General features: G+C 40.4%; 1 protein-coding gene across 2 annotated transcripts in view; it reads right to left on the reverse strand.

Annotated features, from left to right (window-relative positions):
* Positions 1–1,224: 1,224 nt before the first annotated feature.
* Positions 1,225–25,599, reverse strand: part of Il12rb2 (interleukin 12 receptor subunit beta 2) — an 88,849-nt gene continuing 64,474 nt past the window's right edge. The window contains exons 11-17 of one of the 2 annotated variants that reach the window (NM_001412558.1): positions 20,418–20,618; positions 14,436–14,534; positions 14,195–14,353; positions 9,829–9,966; positions 9,326–9,416; positions 6,145–6,244; positions 1,225–2,416 (exon numbers count right to left, since the gene is read on the reverse strand). In NM_001412558.1, coding sequence (NP_001399487.1) covers positions 1,898–2,416; positions 6,145–6,244; positions 9,326–9,416; positions 9,829–9,966; positions 14,195–14,353; positions 14,436–14,534; positions 20,418–20,618 — 1,307 coding nt within the window. In that variant the 3' untranslated portion in view covers positions 1,225–1,897. The remainder of the gene's footprint in view (positions 2,417–6,144; positions 6,245–9,325; positions 9,417–9,828; positions 9,967–14,194; positions 14,354–14,435; positions 14,535–20,417; positions 20,619–25,599) is intronic. The other variant, NM_001191750.1, reaches the window with a different exon arrangement.

The raw sequence follows: 25,599 nt of genomic DNA on the forward strand, positions 1-25,599 counted from the left end.
AGTAGAAAGTGTTTGTTACAAGAGCAAATTGCTCTAAACCACTCAACCATGCTCTATATTAAATTAGGTATATTAAAATGTGAAAGGCTAACTCTCTAGCTCTAGCATATACAAGGCCGTGGGTTTTATCTTTACCATCACTAAAGAAAATCCCAGAAACCAGTGACACAGTCCAGTTTAGGTTTTTGCTTTAGAAGTCAGAATACAGTCAGGTTCCTGAACTCTGTAGTAAAGAGTTCATTGTACAGATAGTCAGTATTGGTCTTCACAGGGCCACAATTCTGACTTTGGTTCTTAGGATATTAAGATGTTATCTGCATTGAGAATTGAATTTGCTAGGATTTTATTGAATATTGTCCAGCTGCCCTTCAGAATCCATCTACTAATGCCAGTTTCTCTGATTAATACTGGCTATCGTGCTCTGTAATCTTTGCTAGCTGGTTAAAATATTTAAATAGTATTTGGTTTTCATCTAATTACAGTTGATCACACTTAATTGATATTATGTACTTTGTCATTGAAGTGCAGATTTGGTTTTCTGTATGAAAGCCTAATTAAGGAACCTATTGTGTTTTTTAGTTTATTTTGGTATAAGCTATATATTTCAACTTGATTCTTTCCATTACTCAAATTGGAAATGAAAATCGGGGATTCCCATGAACTTCTGGCAGTGGTATCCACTGATATTTAGGTTCCAGAGAATTGTGGAATTTTATTAATTAAAAAGTAGATGTAAGTTTTTGGAATGTATTTTAGAATTGAAAAATACCAAGGAGTGAAAGACTTTATTTGGACTTTCATCTGGATCAAGGGGAAGACGTAAGAAATCCAGAAATTGCTTGGAATGGTCAGAAAACTTTCTGACATTCATTGAGAGGTCTGTTAGGTAAAGTGGTACAGTCTTAATATAGACAGAAAGATCCTCTAAGTGTTAATGTTTCAGTCCTTAGAAAAGCTTGTGCTGGAATAGAGGGATACTAAGGGTTAAGAGAAGCCAATGAGGGAAAGTACGGAAGAGGCTTTTGGCCTCAAAACAGGTCTTTTAATGAGAAAACTTGACAAGAGGAATTAAATATCACCTAGGGCTTTGGGGGAAGAGAAAGTTAAGCAAGAGCACAGCAGCAATTCACTACTTTGCTAGTAAATTGGCTTGAGAAAAGGTAACCTTGTCATGGCAGTTGATCTAATAGCTTCAATTTCTAGATGTTCATAGGAAGTTTGGTAAACAAAAGATAAAAAATTTATAGGACTGGGCTATATGGACACATTGCTAATTTGTTAGGTTAGAAAAGGAAGTACAAACTTGTAATAGATACTTTGTTAAATGAAAATACCAAACACAGAAAAGTAGTGTTACTGGAGAGGATGTGGTGGAGATAGTCAGGCTTGATGTTTTAAGAAAAAACTGTCTTGAACCTTTCAAGTGGCACTGGACTTTGCCAGTGGTATGATAGAGGGTGCCGAGTCAGTCCATAGTTATGAAGAAACAGAACAGCAAAGTCTGGGTTCTTGTAGATTGAGGTTTTAGACCCAGAGATAACTGATGTTGGGCCATAACAGAAAAGTTTCATGGAATAAGAGTACAGAGGTAATTCTCCATCAAGCTGATAGTGATTGACAGGTGTGTGTGTGCACGCTTAAACACGTGTGTGTGCCACAGATGTTGAGCATGGCTATCTTGGGTGCCCTTTATTGATGTTTATCTGTGTTGGTGTCTTATCTTTTTATGCATAAGACTGAAGTCTCTCTGGTGAAGCTAACTTAATCCAGAGACAACTGGCTTGTTTGCATTGTCCCAAAGCTATATACTACCAAAGATGGTGACCATGGGAGTAGGAACTGGGTAGATATACTGTGCTGCCCTAATGGGGTACATTGACTTTCTAGGTATCAAGCCTCATTTCTCGTAGCCCATCTTTAACCGATCTAGAGTCAGCCTCTCACCACAGAAGGTGAGTGGGCGGAGAGAACTTGATGCAAAAATGGAAAGAGAAATATGTTGATGGTCCAGGTCTAAAGAATCACTTGGGTCAACTTCATGTGATGAGAGGTCTTCTATGTTGGAGGGTAAATAGCCTTCATGGGTAGGAAGGTAGTTCACTGGGGTGACTGTCAAGGGGCTGGTCAGGTTGCCCAGTTTTGAGTCAGGGTCCCTGCTTCCTAGCACCTTGTATAGATTCACTAGTTGTCTCGACTCAGCTGTGAGAGTTCCTGTAGTTTGTGGATTGGTGGCAAGGTATATTGTGTCTTCCTTGGAGGTAGAGTAACCTTGGAACCCTTGTCCTCTTTTGAAGCAATAGGGTTGTCTGCCTACTGGGATCATTTGGTAGAGGACTTCATTGATGATCAGGGGCTCAGGCTCTTCAGGAGCGGACCAGGCCATCAGGAGATTGTCCATAGGTGGCTGGATCTTCTCCTGTGAGAAGAGTGGATGTGTAGGTTACTTTGACGGCTTATTTAGATTTCCAAAAACCCCACACCCTTTCCTGCTTCAGCCTTAGGTGAGAAACTGGGCCTTTAAATTTTACGCCAGAGCCTGATTTCACCCACATCCCCACCCCCTACTCCCGTCACTGCCATTCTCTAGCAAAGGAAAAATTTACTGCTCAGCTTAATTGCCAGTCCACTTGCTTTTTTTTTTTTTTTTTCTAGTAGCAAAGGTATGGAGGTGGGAAGAAAAAGCTTGGGCATATTTTCCAAGTTGGAAGGAGGCAGGGGGGGGAATTAGTGTATTCCTAAGCCTTTTGGTTTGTTGCCCGTTACCCTTTTTGAGAATCAAACTAGGATTTGTGCAGGGTAAGGCACTGTTGTTCGTACTAGAAAAGAAAAATAGGATTTAGAAATGGAAAAGACTACTCATGAAGTGCTTTTATTAAAGGCAGTGTCATTGCTATGTAGCCCTGGCTAGCTTGGATCTCTGCCTCCTGAGTGCTAGGATTAAAAATGCGATTAAAGGCATCATCTTCATCTTACCATGAGGGCCCTTTGGGAGAACGATAAGGGGTTTGGGTTTTGATGGAATTACATGATTTCAGGTAAGGTAATGTTCTTGTCAAATTTGGCATTTAAGAAAGACTTCTTGAATAGCTTTTCTGTAACAATTTCATCTTCCCCTTTGGCTAGTTTGGATAATTCATTACTTAATTTTTCTGATAACTTTATCAGGATCCCTTTGGTTACCCCTCTATGATAGCTTTTCTTTTCTGCGTTTACTGCCAGTTGTAAAATTCAAGTCTTTGGCACTTGGAACATTTCTCCTACTTGGCTTTAGTTGAATTCTTACCTCCTAACACTTCCTGTGCCTGGGATTCCTTCCCAAGGTAGAACTCCATGCCTTACATGCACTTACTTAAAGATTTCAACTCCTAGTCTACTCCTTTGTGTATGTCTACTGCTTTACTTCAGTATAATTTCTTAGTGTCACCAACCCTTCATTGAGCTAAGTGGCCCCTATTATTGCACTCTAGAAACCACTGCTGAGGATCCGAAGACATAATGGCAAATTCTGAAGACAAGTCCCAGCTTTGATATTCTTTGACTGGGGAAGTTTGATCAACCTCTCTGCCTCTTTTTTTTTTCCCCCATTAAACGACAAGTTGTACAAGAGAGTCTTGGTATAATTAGCCTCCGATATGACCAGCTTTGCAGCATGACGTCAAGAAATGAGTGATGGCACTGTCCACAAAAAGGGCTCCCAGCCTTGTTTTTTAAAAAAGAAATGCCAGCTCTCCTGTGATTATTCTCAAGCTGGTCCTGGCATGGAATTTGTCTTAGGATAAGTATGGATGGCAACTGTGCCAAAGCAAGGCTACCAAGTGAGAAAGAACAGGATGATGGGAAAGGCTGTCTAAGTAGGTGAGCTGTTCTGCCTCTGGGGCAGTACTGATAGGCTAGTCCCTAGCACAGTTTTGGGTGTGACTTTTGGAAAGCCCCAGAGAAAGTTCCTTTAACCCCAGGTCTCAGGAATATCATCTGCACTGATTGTAATTAGTAAAAGCTAGCTGGCATTCTAATGAACCTCTGTGTAGTGACCTGGGCTGCATCAAAGCCTTCCATTATTATTTGTTTTGTGTGTAGGAGTGTGTAACCTGCATGCATGTCTGTACTACATGTATGAAGTGCCTACAGAAGTCAAAAGTTCTCAGATTCTAGAGATCAGGAGCTACATTTGGCTGCTGGCAACAGTCCACAGGAAGCACTCTTAACTAACCATCGTCTTCCAATCCATAAAAGAAACTGAATTAATTTTTTCATAATTCACTGATTATTTGTTCAAACGAATACAAATACATAACTTAAGAGGTCAAAAAGAATATGCAATAAAGAGGAAAGGCTTCCTATCCTCAACTTCTCTCCAGAGGCAGCCACCAGAATAATGGATGTCTGTATTTGGCTGGCTTCTGTAAAGACCATCTCACTCATACCCAAGAACAGTACATTAAACAGTTTGTTTTTTTGTGAGACAGGTTGTAATAATCCCCATTCCCTGCACACTGAGATGTGTTTAAAAAAAAAACCCATTAAACACATATAGGTGTCTATACATGTTTTACTTGTACTTATATTGTGAACGTAGTCCTGTTATGTGACTTTTGGCATGTGTTTATATGCCATTTTCTGATACTCTACTATCTCTAAACCCTTGGGCATCTTGACATCTCATTAAGGCTCATAGCATCTCTGTGTTTCTGTTTCCTGTCAGAGTTCATTGTTACAGATGAAGGCAGTGCTTTCACCTAGGACAGAGCTGCTTCCCAGTGCGCTTTAGGCTTAGAATGTCAAGCTCAGTTGGTTCAAATCCTGGTACTTGAATCCACACCAGCAAGGCATCTATTAAGGCTTTGTGGCTTTATTGTGTATTTCCATAGACCATTGTGTCATCTCATGATGAGCCTAGTATATTGACACCTCCCTAGTGAGTCTGTTCAGCTCAGAGTTATGTTCTAAGATAAAATGTCTTCATATCCTGCTTGGAAATGAATTTAGGATCCATCATTTATCACTGACTAGTATTGGGGAAGTTATTTTGTCCTTTGCCTTAGTTCCCTCATCTGAAAAATGATAATATATGATTTACAGTCGTCAGTAAGTTGTCAATACATGAAAGTAAAAGTGCCTGCTACATGGGAAGTATGTAGGTTATATATAAACAATATGTTAATGAACTATAATTATGTACTTTACAAGTACATAGTAGGTAGTATATTGTGAATGTACATCTATGTCATTGTCATTGTCACACTATTCTTGCTCTTGTTACTTAATGTAAACAAAAATCCCTTAATAGAAGTCTTCAAGTATGGTTGTTCTTGGGAAGAGAATGAAAACTGAAAAGAAATAGACATGATGGATAATGCCCATAATACAAGCCCTTGGGAGTCTAAGGCATTTGGGATCTCTGAGTTTGGAGCCAACCAGAGCTACAGGTAAAACCTATCCTAACAGCTCCCCCACCCCTCAAAAAAGGCCTAAAAGCCCAACAAAAAAGTGAAAAACATTTGCTTTACATGATATTATCTTATTTACTCTTCACTGTAGTATATAATATGATGGTACATGGTGTTCAGATACTTGGACAAGTTATCCAAAAACATTCATAGTAAGCAACAGGCAGGACCCTCCAGACTCCATTGCAAAAACACTGATTTAATTTCTAAAGTAGAGATGGCCAGGATCAGTTCCTCTAAGCAGAGGATAGGTCACTGGCTTCTGGCTTAAGGAAATAATTCAAGAGAAGAATCTTGAAGAAAATTCTCAGCCTGCGAAACAGGAAAGATTCTCTTGTCTGCCGAGCCAGCTCTTCCATAAAGCCTTTACATAATGGCTTTCCACAAAACACAAAACTAATGGTTCTTTTTACTTCTCTGTTCTGTGCTTCAGCAGGATTGGGAAAGTTAACTTGAGTTACGTGAGTACTGGTCCACTTGGAAAAACCACTTGCTTTCTTTTTTAAATAAATTGAAGTGAGGAAGAGCATAAAAGCCCATAGGAGAATAAAGCTTGGTGATTTTATGCTCATGGGCTTGAAGTTCTCATGATGGCTCTTTACCAACTCATCTCACCCACAGAATCTCATTGCTGTGGGTCCCTTAGACATGTTCATCAATAGCATTGTACTGGCTGTCAATGTGACTTGTACCTTACCTCCATAATGGGGTACTTCTTTACCCAAGTGCTATTTGCTGGATCTGGAATAGTTCTGCAATACCATTGGGGTTTGAGAGTAGAAAGGAGAGTAAATGCCCTATAAATAAGAAAACAGGGACATTTGGTTAAATATGTATACAAAGGCACAGGCTTTCAGTGCAGCTATTTCTGGGGAATGGATTCTTTTGTATGGAAAGAGCAAAATACAATTCCTGAAAAGAAGCATTATTGAAGGCTAGACCTCCTTGGATTGGTGACAGACTGTGGCCACTTAGAATTTGCTAAATAAACTAAAAAATTTTGGTTTCACTTAATTTTTGCAGTCTATCACTATCTAACCATGTATTAATTCAGCAAATAGCATTAAACTAAATATGTGAACAGTACAGTGGAACATGCTGGAAATAGAGCCAAGCAGAAGACATTGTTCATATGCCTGGGATCTTACTAATGAGCTAATTAAAATATTTAGGGTTTGTAATAAGACTGATAGAATGAAGGTTTAAAATAGGGTATGTACTAGAGTAATAACTTGAATATAATCATGTTTAAAATGCCATGGAAAGGTATACAAGAGAAATTTAAGTTAATATGGTTATACTGTTAAAGATAGGACTTATAATGTGATGAGGAAAAATTCAAAAAGCTTATAAATGCACATTATTTAAACCAATATAAAGTATTGTTCAAAGACTGATAAACTTTGATGAGAAAAAGCCACACATGATTTAACTTAGATCAGGTTCTCAACCTTCCTAATGCTGCCACTCTTTAATACAGTTCTTTATGTTGTAGTGACCCCAATCCATGAAATTATCTTGTTGCTACTTCATAACTATAATTTTGTGCTGCTATGAATCATGTAAATATCAGATATGCAGGATAACTAATATACAACAACTGTGAAATGGTCATTCAACACCTTCCCCTAGGGGGCTGCGACCCACAGGTTGAGGACCACTGTGTTAGATTTGCTATCTGGCAATGGTGGGTAGTGGTAGTTTGGATATGATTCTCTTTGATTCCTGGGATAAACTTTACCAAAGTCTTTTTTTAAAAAATCATTTATTTTTGTCTTCTTATGTGTATGAGTGTTTTGCCTGGTGCCCTCAGAGGTCAGAAGAGGACATCAGATCCCCAGGAACTAATGGTTATGAGCTGCTTGCTATATGGCTACTAGGAAATGGACCTGAGCCCCTTACAAAGAGCAACTGGTGCTTTTAACTGCTGAGCCAATGTCTCCAGCCTCTTCCAAAGTCTTTAAAGACCTCTGCTTTGAGCCTCTTCTGGTAGCTGAGGCAGACAGAGTGTACTGGCTGTCAGAGTACTGAGCTAGTTGTATTTGGCACCTATTACTTAGCCTCTGAAGACAGCTTTGTGTTGAAAAGTGAACTGATTATTTTTCTTTTGCAAAATAGTACTTTTTAAAAACTAAATTTTTTAAAAAAGACTTAAATTATTTTGTTCTGGTGTGGGTGCACATGTGCTATCGTGCATGTGAGGTCAAAGACCAACATGGTAGTGGGTTCTAGAATCAATCTCAAGTCATCAGCCTTGGTAACAAGTGCCTTTACTCACTGAGACCTATCTTGTCAGCCTAATTTTTATAAAATAAATAGAATTAAAGTCAGTTATTATTTTGTTCCCAAATATAACCATTATTTAATACTGTGTAGTGAGTGTGTCTTTGGAGCAGAGTGTTCATTGCCATTGACTATTTCCTCCTTTTCCTTCAGTTCAGATCTTGCTTTATTGAAACAACAGTAAGTGCAGCTGAAAGATCACAGTGTTAGTCACTCCTGCCTCACCAGGTTCTTCTGTCTATTGAGATATAACTAAAAGTATCATAACTTCTTCAAGGCTCCTTAAAGGGGAAGTATTGACACCCTTTTCCAATTTTCCTCGATTGTAGAATATAATGGCTATAGTTCCACAGCTGTGAGCTCACAGAGTGAGAGGTCACACAGAAGCTGTAGTATGATATAGTGCAACATCTCCTCCAACAGGATAGTGCAATAGGAACGTTGTTCGGGCCAACTGTGAAGCCACAAAAGCAGCCCTTTACCTAGGTTTCTTTATTCAGCTGAGACCCTGCTACAAGAGCTTATACTGATTCCGGCAGTCAGAGTATACACAGCAATTACATACTGAGAACTTGTTAGGAGGTACTAACACAACTGCTCATGTACCCTTCATGGAAAGCCAGTCACTTTTCCCACCGGGGAAAGTGATTTTTGTGTTTGTGACTTTGGGAAGGACTTGAACAGTGATGAGGAAAGGAGAGGTAGTCAGATGAGCTGAGTCACCTTGATGATAGTGGGGGTGTCAGATGTTTCAGCCAGATTACCTGTTCCTCAGCTGTGTATGTGACATGGTTCTATGTATGCATTTATTTCAAAATGTAAAAATATTGTCTGTCATACAAAATTTAAAAAATGATATTACACTAATTTCAATATTATAGATAAATAGTAAGTTATTTTCTTATGGTGTTTTGGTGAATCAAACTAGTCTCACTATAATATTTAGGTTCTTTGAAATATTTCCCTTCTGAACAGTATTTCAGTAAGCATATTTTCCTTCAACTATATCTATCTATCTATCTATCTATCTATCTATCTATCTATCTATCTATCTATCTATCTATCTATCTATCTATCTTTATTTCTTTGGGATTTTAAAATTAAATGTAAATTTTTAAAAATTTGACATGCATTCAGCCAAAAAGGTTGAATAAATTTATTCTACTACCAGTGATGTATCCACCTGACTCTCAGCAGCCATGGTTTATATTTTTAAAATGCATTTATAGGGCTGAGGAGATGGCTTTTAGTGAGTACTAGTATTTGTTGGGCATGCATGAAAATCCGGTTCACTTCCTTAGACACACATAAAAGCCAGCTGTGTATGCCTATAAACCCAGGATTGCAGGAAGGAGATAGCAGAATTCTGGGAGCTGGCTGGTCCATCAACCTAGCTAAAATGTCAACTTTGGAGTCAATGAAAGATCCAATGAAAGAAAGTAAATAAGGCCGAAAGCATGTAGGAAGACACCCAACATCTTTTTCTGCCTTCTATGTTCCTATGCATAGCTGTATGCTTCCCTTATGTGTACATACACACATGACACATGCATGCACAGTTCATGTATTAAATTGGGGGGCTGCAACCAACTCACTTTTGCCTGAAGTAACGAATTGAGAAAGTGCCCACCACGATGATAGCGATGCAAATGCTTGATATCACGAATGTTTTCCAGTTGGCTTTGCCTGGAAAGTTAGCAAATCTTGTTACTGAGTCATCATCACTGAATTCTTCAAAAAGTTTGATCTTTTTGAGTCCTTTGGACCTTAGACATTTTTGACTATTCAATAGAGACCCTGTGGGGTTCTATTGTATATTCTCAGAGGCACTTCAGGCCTATAAAGGCTGCCCCAAGTTCACAAGTGTGGAAGGGAGGTACAACATTGGACATAAGCCTCACTGGGCTTCCTGCATGAGGGAAAGGATTTCTGCATTTTCAAAAGGAGTCGACACTGTCTTCAGGCAGACAGTAGGGTGAGAGGGCAACTCAAAGGTAGCAAGCATGAAAGGGCCTGTAGGAAAGTCACTAGTGAAGTAAGAAAAGTCCAGTGGGAATGTGTCTATGTCAGAACTCACTGGCTGTCTTTATTTTCTTACCCTGTGGACAAAATTCCCTTTCATTTCCTTGGGGACTTTCACCAGCAGCTGTCACAGCTGTCATCCATAGGACATATGTCACCTTGGGCTGTAGGCTGCTTATTGGATGTGAGTTTTGAGAGTGTCTGTACTGAATTTCTGAAAGAAAGATAAAGGAAAATGTGGTATAAAGAAAAATAATTGAGGCTACTCACCTATTTTTATCCTTAGTGTGTCATTTAATTTGAGAGAGAAGCACATTTCTGTCTTAAAAGCATCAAAATTCATAAGCACTTAATACTTGAAGAAGCATGGTCATTTATGAGGTCTTATTAGTGCAGTATGCAGTTTTTCCTGTGTTAGAAATGTTCTGAAAGAATTGTTATTCTTGCCCATGAAACTATTTAGTTGGAGCAGTTCTTTTGTTTCCCATGACTGCATTTCTCATATTTATCAAGTCATTTGATAATTACTGAAGGAACTAATATAACATTATTTTCAAGATGATAGAATTTTTAAATATCTAAGTTTACAAATTAATGAAACATTTAAATTTTTATTTCATTTAATTTTATGTTTATGGGTGTGCTGCCTTCATATATGTCTATGTACTAAGTGTATGCCTGGTGCCCTCAAGAGACAGAGGTGGGCACTAGATCTCCTGAAATTTGAGTACATATAGTTATGGCTACTATGTGGATGCTGGGAATTGAACCTACATCGTCTGAAAGAGCAACCTATGCTCTTAACTGCTGCGCCATCTCTCCAGCTACTCAAAAGTTCTTAGATTGTGCTTTTGTTGTGCTGTTGCTGTTTTCTTTTTGTTAGGCTATGGTCTTGAACTTACAGTGCCTAGCTTCAATTTGACATAAAATCATGAAAAACCATGATACAGAGATGAAGTTTCTTTGGCTTCCAGATTGCAGTTCCTTATGCTTTCAACACTCCTATAGATCCTCTGCAAGCTAGAGTGTGTGGAACAATGTACGGATGCTGCTTTTCTCTTTAGGATATGGGTGAGTCCTGGTAGCCTTTAGGAAACAATCTTCTGGAGTGTTCTGGGGTGGCTTTTAGGGTGACCTTCAACAGCTGGGGGGAAATGCTGAGTATGGTGGTACAAACCTGTAATCTTGGCCTGTGGAAGGCAAAGGGGAGAGGGCTGTAAGATCAAGGCATAGGGGGTATAGTCTGGCTGGGTTTAAAGTGCTTGCCTCCTACATACAGTCTCCTTGGTTTTATCCCACTATCAACAAGGCCAGAACTTGAACAGTAGTAGCTACTGGCTCATTCAATCAACCTGTGCCTATGCTGAGGACAATGGTGAAAACTAGAACTTAGCGCTGTATCTAACTTCATAAACAGACTAATGAACAGTCCCAGATGCTTGTTGGCTGCATCAACTCAGAGAACCATGTAACATGAAGAGCAACCTTTGTCTACTCTGCTGTTCCTACTTAACAAAGCAGTAAGAAGGGGCCCTGGAATAGTCCTTGTGCTCCATTGAAAAGGATGAGGTCTGAGGAGATCATTTCACAGGGACTGTCAGAATAGCTCTATACTTTACCACCTGTTAAGAAAAACACCTTGTAGAAAATCCTAAGGTCTGGTATATCCTTAGGAAACTGCTTATACAGACTTAAGCAATATTAAGCAATATAACTAAGTGTAAGTGCACATGTGTGTGTGCGTGTGTGTTCACTATTTCTAAAGCAGGGAATTAAAAAAAAATGAATTTTAGGAAGAGTTTCTGTTCACTTTGCAGGAACCAGGGTGTCGACTGTCCAACTGCCTGAGGTGTCCTGAGCTGGGGAAGAGAGATGAGACACTGGAACAGAAAGGGATTTCTTTGATTTGCTGGGCTGGTAATGTTCATTCGTGCGTGCATGTTTGAAGAACAAAAATAGCAGCTGTTGTGGGGAGCTGAGAATGGTAGAGTCAGCAGTTTTGTTAGCAAAATAGGCTGAGTTGTGTAATGAGAGAAGTCCAGCAGGAAAGACAGGTCCTGCTGCCTCTGGGCTGCGATCCCCAGAAGAGATAAAGGGGTTCCTTCAAGTCTCAGCAGATGAAATTTTAAACTTTGGTGGTTCAGTGATAAAACAATGAATTTAGAGGATGCGATCATTGTCATCTATCTGAAAGACAGTGGCTTTGAAGGTCAGGAAGACCAGGCCGAACAATTACACAGTTACTGGGAATGAATTCAACCATTCAATGAATACCATGCTTAGTACGTATACCTACCATCTCTCTGTTGGTGTTCTAGAGGAGAGGTGATCAAATTGCCTTAACTTGTGCCCTTGACTGCTTAGAATTTGTTGGCAAAAATAGCCAGGCAGTGTCATGTGTCCTGCAGAGGGGAGATGTGCTTACTGTTGGAGCATTGTTGCATATAACCATGCCAGCAGACAACCAGACAACAGGCTGGCACTGAGATGCTGGGGCACTCTAATCTTCACCTCACCTCACCTCACCTCACCTCACCTCACCTGCCCAGGTAGAGCTAGGGTCCAAGAACTGATACTTCCACATGCATTTGCACAGCTCCCTGGGACTGGGTACCTAAACCGAGCAGACAGGCTCCAGCCCCTTTCTTTTGGCACTGGCAACATTTCTTCTGCTATTGGGGCCCTTTTCTTTCCACACATCTTGTTTCTTCTTGACCCTTCCCACCTTCTAGAACAGGTATTAAATTTAGTGCTTTCTGGTTGCACTGTCCTACAGTAGTGTTTGTTTAGAATTTCCTAGTTCTTAGCACACTGAAGGATCTGAGGAGAGGGAATGGAGCTTACCAGAAAGTACTTACTAGAGTAAGTGAGAATTTAATCTAGTCTAGTATAAAATCAGACCGTGAATCTTGTCTTTTAGCTTATTTTAAAGTACTCTTGTGTAGGCTTTAGATGCATCAGTTCTGTGACAAAATATGGTAGGTTATTTTCAACATATACAGCAACAGCTATAGGACCAACTGACCACACTGATTTTTGTTTGTAAATAGATGTTGGTTTGCTTCATGGATATATTTCTGGGGCAAATATTATAGGAAGGATCCCAAAGACCCATGGAAAGGCCAGATGATTTGCCAACCTTTAGGAGGCCTTTCAGAACTGACTTATCCTGACAGGCCTAGTGACAGATTAGCTAACAAATGACTAAGTCTACAGAGCTGTCAATTAAGAATGAGTCAACTCCACAGAGACGGATGTGGAAAGATCATCGAAAGTGCAGGTCCCAAGCATGTTTTTGTGTGTGCGTTTTTTTTTTTTTTTTTTTTTTCTGGAGGAATATACACAGAATAGCCCAAGAACTTACTTTCTTTCCAGACAACTTAGAAGAGTTAACTGTGAAAGTCATGACTGAAAGAAATGCCAGGAGAGAAGACAAACATTTTAAGGTTCTCAAGCTTTCCTGAAGCAAAGCTTTGGAGCTACCCCTCACGTGGCCTTCTTACAGCTTTGGGCCAGCAGCTCCAATGAGATGTCCCTTTTTCCTAACAAATCTCACTTGAAAGAAAGCCAACTGCTTATGAAGCAGAAGCGCAAGCCAAGAAGCGACAAATAAAAATAAAACAGCTTTGATTAGATCGAAGACTGGAAGAGCAGATCTCACAAGTGACTAGTTAGCTGAATGAGTAGTTCATGAAAACATTTGAGATAATGCTCCGACCAGAACTTACTGTAATTGTTTTGCTTCTTCAGATGTAGAACAATTATGTCATAAAGAGTTACTTAAACAGTACTGTATTATCCATTCCAAGAGGTAAATAATATGGTAATTGCGTATGTGAAGAGTTAAAAACTATCCAAGTGTGTTCCTGAACCTCGAGGACGTATATAATTAGTACTGAGGTGTCTTTGCTCTATGTTTCAAGTCTCAAGCTCTACCAGTAGAACTAATCTCACCAGTGTCATCATAACTTTGAGCTTTCTTGAGTGTCATATTCCTCCCTATCAGTTTAAAAACTCATGCTGAACCATGAGTTTTGGTTGCAAAACTGGGTTGTGCTTGACTTTTACCTGTCTTTCTGTGTTTGTTCACCAGTTCAACAAAACCACAAGGGTTGCTATTTGTCACTTGGTTTGAGTCAGTAGCTCACTGTGCAATTGAGGCCTACCTCTTAGCCATCCTGGTGCTGTCTCTCCCTCTGAGTGGGTGCTTTGAGAGTCTAGTCCACTCGCTTCATTTCTCTGTCTTTAACAGTTTGCTTAGCATGTAATGTATATTCAATAACTTTGCACATGTGTATTTAGGTGTCTCATGTTTCTTCATTCAATTCACTTGACAAGTGCTGACTAAGTATGCTCCTTGGTGTGCAGTGAAGACATGCCCCATCTTGTGCTTTCCCAGCATGTAAGCAGGAGGCCCTACTGAACTAGTGTTTCACACATACCACAGAGCTCGGGTTGCGCAGTAGAGTGTCGCTCCTTCCAATATATTCTGTAATGGAGGATGCAGCCCCTTTGCTCCAGGAAAGGGATGTGGGTCCAGGAAATAAAAAGGCTTTCCTTTTTCTCTGTGATAGCAGTGATATGAGGGCCACTCAGTGGCACTAGAGGAAAGGAGACAAGAGGTTTCCGTCACCCTCTGGATCTAAAACACCTAACAGAAGCTTGAAAGATCCCGAGGCTCACCTTTGTGACTGGAGTCACCCCGGATGGAGCTGCACCCTCCTTGGTCCTCTGACAGTGCATGTACCCGGATTTCGTAACAGATATAGGGCTTTATCTTCTCTGCAAGGGAGAGGGAGTCATGTTAATACCTGTATCCATGTCATTTTTACCTTTTTTTAGTTTCAAGATTAAAGAGCAATGTGAGCTGAGGATAAAGCAATGGCCTAAGTTAGTTTCCCTGCATCTTATTTTCCATGGTGCCATCTTCTAAGTATCACTCCCAAGAAAACTGATGGATTTTATTCATATATCTATTTTTAGAAGATTTATCTATTATTTTATGTATATTAATATATTGTTGGGCTGGAGAGATGGCTCAGTGGTTAAGAGCACTGAATGTTCTTCTAGAGGTCCTGTGTTCAATTCCCAGTGGCCACATAGTGCCTCACAACCATCTGTAATGAGATCTGATGCCCTCTTCTGGTGTGTCTTAAGACAGCTACTCATATACATAAAATAAATCTTTAACAAAAATATATCATAACTGTCTTCAGACACACCAGAAGAGGGCATCAGATCCCATTACAGATGGTTGTTAGCCACCATGTAGTTACTGGGATTTGAACTTGGGAGCTCTGGAAGAGCAGTCAGTGCTCTTAACCACGGAGACATCTTTTCAGGTGGATTTTATTTATGTGATTCAATTCGTGGCCCAAACTGGCTACAAATTCATAATAGTCTCCCTGCCTCGGCCTCCTTAGGCCAAGGGTTCAGACAGACACGACCATGCCTCATTTCTTGATTTAAGAGAACAGAGTAATTGTTCTTAAAAAGGAGAAAAGGCTGGGAAGCCCCATGAAGATTTACACAAATACAAGCACACAGAGTGTTGGATTTCTACAATTGAATCCTTTACTTCTTGTTTACATGGAGCAGCTGGACCTCTGCAGGCATAAGCGACCCAGAGCTTTCCGAGTTCCACAGTGCTCATCAGGATCAGCAGCAGCCCAGGGGCACCAGGGTATGTGATTCGGGTGCATTCAGAGGAGTTCAGCCCCTGGTGCCTGCCCTCAGCTCTCCAGGTCCCTCCTATTAGAACTCAGACGCCTAGGAGCCTCAAAGACTTAGGTGATTTCCAGGAATTCTAGTGCTCCTTTCTAACAGTCTTGAAGAAATTAAATGCCTCTTCCCTGCCCACAGCCCCTGCTTTACTGCCTGTGAAGGGTCCTTTTGTAACACTGCTAGTGATGTACCTTTAAAATTCCAAATCTTGCCAGGCAGTGGTGGGGCACACCTTTAATCCCAGCACTTGGCAGAGGCCAGAGGGCAGAGGGGCAGAGAGGCAGAGAGGCAGAGACAGGCAGATCTTTTTGAGTTTAAGACCAGTTTAGTGCTCCAAGTGAGTTCCATGATAGACAGGGCTGTTGCACAGAGAAACCCTGCTTATAAATAAATAAATAAATAAATAAATAAATAAATAAATAAATAAATAAATAAATAACCACATCTTTTTTTTTCCCCACAGTTTATTTATTTTCAGTTGTGTGTGTGTGTGTGTGTGTGTAGGGTGGGGTGTGGGTGTGGGTGGGTTGGTGTGTCTATGGAAGTCATAATAAGGCATCAGATCACCTGGAACTGGAGTTACAGGCAATTGTGAGCTGTCTGACATGGGTTCTCTGGGAAAGCAGGAATTACTCTTCACTTCTGAGCCAACTCTCTAGCCCCTACATTCCAGATTACCTAGTGAGAAAACTCCTACCACGAACTATAGTATCAGGTGCTTAGAAGCAGGCTAATAGCGTAATTGAGTCCCTTACACTAATAATTGACTAGGTTTAATGTCTTTTGGGGGTGCAGAGGAATTTCACCTCACAATTACTGACTAAATTGTGTATTTTTTTTTTAACGTTAAAGCCTATTAAATCATCGATCAATTGTGGGAGAGAGCCTGACCAGAGCAGACGCTCATAAGAATGGGCTTCCACTTGAGTTCACAGACCAGAGAACGTGCAGAGAACACTTGTTATCTTGGTCTGTAAAATGCCCTGAGATCCAGGCTGAGGCACAACAAAAGACACGGCATCATACTTTCTTTGGAAGGCTCTGGCAAGTGGCTCTCTGTTCCCAGTGTTTGCTCTTTGTTGGTTTGCTCTTCTGCCTCATGTCTTGGGAGGAGCTAACCAACCACTGTGCCCTATGGAGATCTGGGAGTTCCTGGCGAGTCTTACAAAGCAAAATGTGAGCAAGAACATTACTATATCAATCATAAGCTGAGGTTTTCTTTTCTTTTTTTTGGATGATTCTGTATGCACATCCCACAGTGGTGTGTACTCCCCACCTTAAGAATCTTTAGTGGAGGAAGCCCATGTGTCGAAGACTCTCATTTCCTTTGCACTGTGGCTGGGTTTCCAAGCTCCTTTCGTGCCACTATGCTGACCTATATAGATCGCACCCTTGGGCAAAGGCCTGTCTCTTTGTGAGCTATTTTACAGTTTCCCGGCAGAGATTTAGTTTCCCTTCAGGTGTGGGACAAAGCAGGCAACCTTTCCATGAATATCGTAATGGAGAGTCATTATGCAGGCACCGAGACTAGCATTTGGCAGAAACTTCACGGTGCTGAGATACAGTGGATAGACAGGATGGTAATGATACTCTCTGTAGGTCTACAAGCCCACAACTCAGGAATCAGGTTTACTCTGGTTCATGTTAGAACAACTGACACTGTCCATACAGCCACAGTCAGAAACAGCATGTAAGGACCTCGTGGCCCTGGGAATAACACTTAAATTCGTACTAAGTAACAATTAGTGACATTTTCAGTTTAACAGGAAGTGATCGCACACCAAGTATTGCCAAGTGGCAAAACAATATTAATATGCTATTTTACAGCTTTATTACGTTGGTTTTATTCAAAGGCATAACTCGAAAGTGATTCAGAATATTTAACTTTACTAAGTGCGAAGAACATCTTCTTCAATTACTTTATGGTATTTGTATAGAATTATCTGATTTCCAAAAGAGAGGCGCAGTTCAGATGGTCCATGAAGGAGGGGTCTTGATTTTGCCTCCCAGTTTAGTCAGTGCTCTTCCTACCCGTGTTCCGTTGAATTTGATGAGTGGCATAGCTCTGAGGGAAACAGCTATTACTGTAAAGCCTGCAGCCACCCCAGAAGGAAGTCACAAAGCTGCTCTCAGAATTGATGCCTCCTGCTGGGGTGTTGCAATGCATGCCTTTAATTCTACCACTCAGAAGGCAGAGGTAGGAGGGTCTCTGTGTCTTAAACAACAAAATGGTTGTTGGCCTTCTGTTCTTATCATTTCCTTACAAGTTTGCAGTCTTCTTGCGCTCTAGAATAACCAGGGAAACACACACACTTTTGCACGTATACATGCTGAAACCAGCAACCATAATCAAACTGCCCACCACACGCCTTCTGAATTTCTCTTCTACAGGCTAAATGGTTTCCAAATGACAACTTCTAGATGCTCAGTGGCCTGCTCTTCTTTCTCTGGACGCTCACTGCATGCAGCCTCCTCTGTAAAGGTTTTTAAGGAGATCTTCATCTGTGAGAAGTCTGGGCAAGCAGGCCAAACAAGAGGCACACAGTCAAGGACCAGCTCGTATATTATTGTTTAATACGGTGTCTTTCTCCAAGTATACCTTATCTAAAGTAGATTGTATACATCCCCCTAGAGAGGTAGTGATTTTCATAGTTTAACAACAATATAGAGTTTAGCTGGGAAACCCAAACCTATTCAATTCCCCCCCCCCCCTTTTCTTTTGAGAATGTCTCCCTGTGTAGCCATGGCTGTTTGGGAACTCAATATATAGAACTCAAACATCCTCCTGTCTCTGCCTCCTGGGTGCTGTGATGTACCAGCATGCCTCCTCAATTCTTATTTCTGACAGATTTAATAATAATCACTTGTTAGACAAAGAAAATTCAGCACTAGAAATATGCTGGGTACTGTTCAGAACCTTGCCCATATATTAATACAGTCAGTCCTCGTAATCCCTCGGATGAGGAAGAGGAGCACAGCTGTAATCAGCTTAAGATCTCACTTCCTTCTTAGTGAAGGAACCGGAACTCAGACCTGGGTAGGCTGTCTGTGTAGCCAGATCATGAACCATGATACTGAACTTACACTTAAACTGACACTAAGTTCTTTCTAGTCATTGTACTATGTTTTCAGAGACTTTCACTTGATTGTAACCCTTGATGGAAACCTTACTTAGCAATAGAGATCCCAATTATCATATACTCGTTCTAGATTTATTATGGTACAAATGACAAAGAGCAGGTTTGGGAATGAGCATTTCCTGGTTTTGTCATCTATAGGATGGGTTTAAAATGCACAAAAATTATTTTGAGTTAAATATCTTTACAAAGATAAAGGAATCTGTTATATTGACAAGTTAACTTAGGTCCCTGCTATATTTGGTTCAAGTATTGGGCATGGTGCTAGGGGACATAATTCTTCCCAAACCATGAGACTTCTAAAGCAGTTGTTCCTCAAGTTAGTCCCGAGGGCAGTCTTTTTGTTTTTGTTTTTGTTTTATTCAAGACAAAGTTTCACGATAACTCTGTCTCTCCTGGAACTCACTTTGTAGACCAGTCTGGCCACGAATTCACAGAGATTTACCTGCTTTTCAAGGGCTGGGATTAAAGATGTGCAGCACCACACCACACCTGACTCACAGGAAAGTGTTGATGGACTCTTAAGTTCCCATTGTTTAGGACCTTAGTATACCATGTAGCCCTCTGTAACTGAAGGCAAAACTCTGCTTGAAGTCTCCCCAGATGTCTTAGGGTTTCTTTCTTTTGCTATGATAAAACACCATAGGCAAAACATGGAAAGGATAAGGCTTATTCCATTTTATAGCTTATAGTCTGTCATCCAAGGAAGTCAGGGTAGAACTCATGGTAGGATCCTGGAAGCAGTAACTGATGCAGAGGTCATGGAGAAATGCTGTGTTCTATAGCTTGCTTAGCCTGTTTTCTTTCTTTTTTTAAATTGCATTTTAAAATTTACAGTTTAAATGACATTCTATTTCCTGGTTTTCCCCTCCAGAGACCTGCTATCCTACCCATCCCCCCACCCCCTGCTTCTATGAGATATTCCCTCCCCACCTTTCCTCCCTGACATTCCCCTACACTGGGGCATTGAACCTTGACAGGACCAAGGGCCTCTCCTCCCATTGGTGCTCTACAAGGCCATCCTCTGCTACATATGCGGATGGAGCCATAGGTCCATCCCTGTGTTCTCTTGGGATGGTGGTTTAGTCCCTGGGAGCTCTGGGGGGTCTGGTTGGTTGATATTGTGTTCTTCTTATGGGGTTGCAAACCCCTTCAGCTCCTTCAGTCCTTTCTCTCACTCCTCCATTGGGGACTCTGTTCTCAGTCTCTGTATTTGTCAGATTCTGTCAGAGGCTCTCAGCAGATAGCTATATCAGGCTCCTGTCAGTATCCACTTCTTGGCATCCGCAATATTGTCTAGGTTTGGTGGCTGTATATGGGATGCATCCCCATGTGGGGCAGTCTCTGGGTTTAGCCTGCTTTCTTTCTTCTTTTTTTTTTTAATCTTTATTAACTTGAGTATTTCTTATTTACATTTCGATTGTTATTCTCCTTCCTGGTTTCCAGGCCAACATCCCCCTAGCCCCTCCCCCTCCCCTTCTATATGGGTGATCCCCTCCCCATCCTCCCCCCATTACTGCCCTCCCCCCAACAATCACGTTCACTGGGGGTTCAGTCTTTTAGCCTGCTTTCTTACAGCACCCAGAACCACTTGCCCGTGGATGGCACCACCCACTGTGGGATGGGCCATCCCACATCAATCATTAAGACAATACCAAAAGACTTGCCTACTGCCAAACTTATGGAAGCATCTTCTCAATTGTGAGTCCCTCTTCTCAGATAACTGTCACTCACCAAATTGACATAAAATTAGAATAAATGGTACCTTAGTGGCCCTCTAGAAGGAATGCGAGGAGTGAGGTACCTGAAATCAGAGCAGACATGTTGTAGGGGGGAATTCGCAGCCAGTGTGGGGTAAGGTTCATGACGCTCCCTTGTTGGAGAGCCCTCCATTCCACTATGTACTCCCGAATCACAGAGTCAGCTTTCCCAGGAGGCTGCCAGGTCACCATGATGTTGTCCATGTTCCCTGACTTTGCAGAGACCTGGTGAGGAGCCAGGAACCCTTTGGGGGTGAGGAAGAAGACGGACAAAACAAGAGTAGATAAAGTTAGAAACAGGAGTGGGAGAGACATCTTGTGTTTGAGGACCTGAGTTCAATCCCCATAACCCACTGGGGGAAGCCAGGTATGGCTGGCATGGTGGTACACACTTGTAATCCCAGTGCTGGGGAGGTGGAGACAGGAAGATTCCTGGGGGTATTTGGTGAGCCAGCCTAGCCTACTAAATCCAACTAAATGAGCTCTAGGCCAGTGAGCAATCTTATTTTTCTTTTTTTAAAAAAAGAAACCAGCGGGGTTGGGGATTTAGCTCAGTGGTAGAGCGCTTGCCTAGGAAGCGCAAGGCCCTGGGTTCGGTCCCCAGCTCCGAAAAAAAGAACTAAAAAAAAAAAAAAAAAAAAAAAAAAAAAAGAAACCAGCAACAAAACTTAAAAAGCAAGGTAGATAGTGGCTAAGTAATGAGATCCAGCCAAAGGTTACCCTGTGGCTACAGGTGCACACATGTATCTGCTCATATGTGAACACACATAAAATAAAAATACATGACAGCTTATTCCCAACTAAGTTTTGGAATGCATCAATTTCTCTTTAGGGACTTCTGTCAAGGTCTATGCTTTCAGTTCACAGAGGATTAGCTTCAGCAGTCTCTAGTATATTCCTGTGGATTTATTTCCTCTTTGAATTCACCTACTGCATTCCCTCAAATGGCTACCTGTATTAAATGTAATAGATATAACCTTTTAATACACTCCCATGTGTCTTCTTAGCATAAAAATGTACCACTGAAGAGCAGTGTAACCCCTTGCGTGTGTGTTGTTTTTTCTCAAACATTTCATTCAGCCTTATGCTTCTGGGATGAATCTGTCCCCCTTCTTCATGCAGACTTAACTTACTCCTTCACACTTCTGCCTAAGCCCTTTCCCATCTGCTCTCCATGGACCACCAGCAGCATCCGATTTTATTTAATAATAATGATAATAACATTTATTAAAAAGTACCTCCCCAAAACAACAAAAAATGGAATAAAAAAATAGAATAAAATAACTCTTTAGCTTATGTTTGAACTGAAAACTGAAGCATAAAAGGCAGAACTAAAGGCCAACAGGAGAATGTGTAGTTGAGTGAGCTCAGAGGACTGACTCAAGGACACAGTGACCATTCTCTGCAGCTCCTCTGGTGCATGTATGTACAAGGCCATTCTGGGTGTACATACATAAAACTGCTAGTCAGAGAGTATCCTCTGACTGATCTAAAACAGACGGATGGGAGAGGGATGTAGCCTTTGCCTAGCATTCTGGAGTCACTGTATACATGCAGGGAAGATAATAAAATCCAGCGGCATGTTGACACTCCACCAAGAGTAGCTAGCATGAGGAGTCTCACCTCATCCACCTTTTATTACCCTACTTTGTACTGTTTTATCAATCTGACATATATATATATATGTATGTATATATATGTATGTGTGTGTGATTAGAATTTTGATTTTCATGTTTGTGGATTCATAAGGCCAAACTTCTCACTGACTTTTCTTCTGTGATTATTTGTAGACTTGGCTCATTTTTCCATATTTCTACCTTTTTCTGATTAGCAGGTAGCTTTGATGATCCTAATTATGGAAAAGTTTTCAACTCTTAATGTAGTCAGTCAGTTCTCTGACAACTTTGTTAGTCACATGGTTGTTGGTAAATTTACCCAGTTTCGATTTTGAGTCTTGTTTGTAAAATTCCACCACTCTGTTTATTCAACAGCACAGAATGAATGCATCACATGGGAAGGAGGGGGACCCTTTATAGAAGTCTTTAACAGAGTTGTATGAGGAACCAAATGTCTGGCTCCTACTTATCCCAACTGACTCAGATCACAAACATTATTACTTATCAACCAATAGCCAGACACAGTTGCTTTCACCCTTTATAGTAGATTTTGCAAAATGACTTTCAACTTCATTATTTCCTGCTTTCAGCAAATGATACAGATGCATTCTGGGTCGGGGCATTTAAGAGTACAAAATTTAAGACCATATCTATGCATTAGCTTAGGTGGCAAAAGCTTATTACATAGAAATCCAGGGCAAGTAAGGTTGGTTGTCACATTGTTCTTGTAAAAGGCAGGTTAAACAGTCTGAGTACTTAGTAGGCTACATGACTTCAAGGTGTATCATTAACTCTGGTTGTGAGGTTCAGAAAAAGTGCCAGTCTCATACTATGTAAGAGATATTTTCAGACTACTGCATTACCACACTGGATGCTATTTAACCTTCCTGAACCACAGTCTCTGACATCTGTGTGGGTAACCATGCTGGCCAGGTTTTTATGTCAGCTTGACCCAAGGTAGTGTCATCTGGGAAGAAGGCATCTTAATTGAGAAAATGTCTCCATAAGATTGAGCTGTGGGCGAGGCTTTAGGTCATTTCACTGATAGACATGGTAGGGCCCAGCCCATTGTAGGTTGTGTCACCGTGGGGCAGGGGTTTGGGGTGTATAAGAATGCAGGATGAACATTATATGAGGAGCGAGTTGATTAGTCCATGGTCTCAGCACTACTTCATGGCCTCTGCTTCTGTTCCTGCCTGTTTGAACTCCTTCTCTCAGTAATGGTCTGGTACCTGGATCTAGACCCTTGTTAAGAAAATGCTCTACCATTGAGATACATCCCAAGTCGCTGGATGCTATATATATATGTGCATACATTGTTTACATGTTCATATATGTTCTCGTGTGTGTGTGTGTGTGTGTGTTCAGGTGTATATGTATGCCTGAGAAGAGCCTTAGATGGTGTTTCTGAGGTCTCATTCACCTTTTGTTTTGAGACAGGGTCACTTCTTGGACAGGGGATGGGACTGCACAGGCACCAACCACAGTTGTGGGATACACAGACAAACCACACTACAAATAAAATAAAATAAACCCTTAAAAAGTCTATGTACAATTCCTATCCTCAGAGGAGAAATATTACATTTAAAAGTCAAAAGGAGGCTGTAGTATGTATGTATGTATGTATGTATGTATGTATGTATGTATACATGTATGTATGTATGTATGGCACAGCAGGGAAGATGCTTGCAGCTAAGCTTGAGTTTGATCCTCACGTTGCACTTGGTAGAAGGAGAGAACCAACTCTCAAAAGTTGTGACGTGTACACTGTGACATGCATGCAGATATACACTAAATAAATGTAAAAATTAAAATATGTACGCATGTATGTATGTATGTATGTATGTATGTATGTATGTATGTATGTATGTATGTATTTTGGTTTCTCTGTGGAGCCCTGGATGTCCTGGAACTCCCTTTATAGATCAGGTTAGCTCAGAGATCTGCCTGCCTCTGCTTCCCAACTGCTGGGATTAAAGACATGTGCCACTATGCTCAGCTTAAAAAAATTTTTAAAGGAACAAACAAACCACTAAAAGGGAAGAAAGTCACCTATAATCCACACATGCAAAGACGACCTCTGTTAATATGCTCATGGCTTCTACTTGACTTTTTATTTTTAACTATAGGAAAAAAAACTTGCTCATATAAAATGTAGATTGAAAATAAAATTATTAAATATATCTTTTTGGTTTCTTTGGTGTGTGTGTGTGGTGTCTCCCTATGCATCTCTGAATGGTGGGCGTTTCCTATGGAGGCTAGGCTGCCTTCAACTCCCAAGGCTCTGCTTGCCTCTGCCTTCCAAGTGCTGAGACCATATGCACTTTAAAAAGACTACTTCTTTGCTTGCAATGTACATCTTCCCATGGAACAGTTAGTGACTTGCTGGTGTGTGATTAAGACAGTCAAAGGTCTTTAATAGTCTGTTCTCTACTGTACATTTAGTTCAGCTGTAGTATTATACTGCATCAAAATTTTTTCTTTTTAAAAAATAGAATATTAATCAATTAACTAGTTAATTAATTAATGTTGTACATGTGCATGTCCCAAGAACAGGTTTGAAGGTTAAATGACACTCCCTGGGAGTCAGTTCTCCTTCCCCTCCCTTGTGGGTCTCGGGGATTGAAGTCAGGTCATCGGGCTTGGGGCAAGCACCTTTACCTGCTGAGCTATCTCACCAGCCCTCAAGCAGGTATTCAACAAACATCTGCATTTACATTTCTAACATTCATTCTATTATTTCCTGAGGACACACTACTCTTCCTTTCATTCTATTATTTCCTGAGGACACACTACTCTTCCTTTCATTTCTATTATTCCTGAGGGCACACTTCTCTTCCTTCCTTTCTTCCTTCCCTCTTTCCTTTCTATTTATTTTTGAGACAGAGTCTCATTCTGTAACCTAAGCTAGTCTAGAATTTACTGTGTAGCACAGACTGGGCTTGAATTCACAGCAATCCTTCTGCCTCATTCTTCAAGTGCTTGGATACAGGTAGAGACCACCACACCTAGCTTGACAATATATTTTAAATAGTGAAATTCTCTGGTCAAACAATATGTTCATATTTAGCATTTTTAGTGTATTGCCAAATTGCTTTTGAGAAAGTTGTACCAATGTACATACCCATGAAGAGAACATAAAAATAGTTTTTAAAGGAAATGGATATACACATAGGTATATGCTATATAGATATACATGAATATATCATGGATATACACATAGGTATACATGGATATATATATGTATATATGTATATATATATATATACTGAGTGGATAACACTATTAGGGCCTTGTATATATTAAAAAGTGCTCTTTGACCTGTACATGCTGGGCTCTTGAACTTCTCTTTTTTTGTTGTTGTGTATTTACATCTCTGGAACACCATGTATTTTAGAAAAAAAGTACATGGATTAATAGAGACATAAATTTATAGGCACATATCAGTTGTCTATGTTAAAATGTGATATATATATATAAACCTTTAATTATATATATTATATATAATATTTACAATATAACCCAATAAATTTTAGTATTAAGTATATAATTCAACATTAATTACATAATTATAATATACAATATACACCAATTATATAGATATATAATT

Source organism: Rattus norvegicus, chromosome 4 (genome assembly GCF_036323735.1).
Source record: "Rattus norvegicus strain BN/NHsdMcwi chromosome 4, GRCr8, whole genome shotgun sequence".
NCBI classification, from domain to species: Eukaryota; Metazoa; Chordata; class Mammalia; order Rodentia; family Muridae; genus Rattus; species Rattus norvegicus.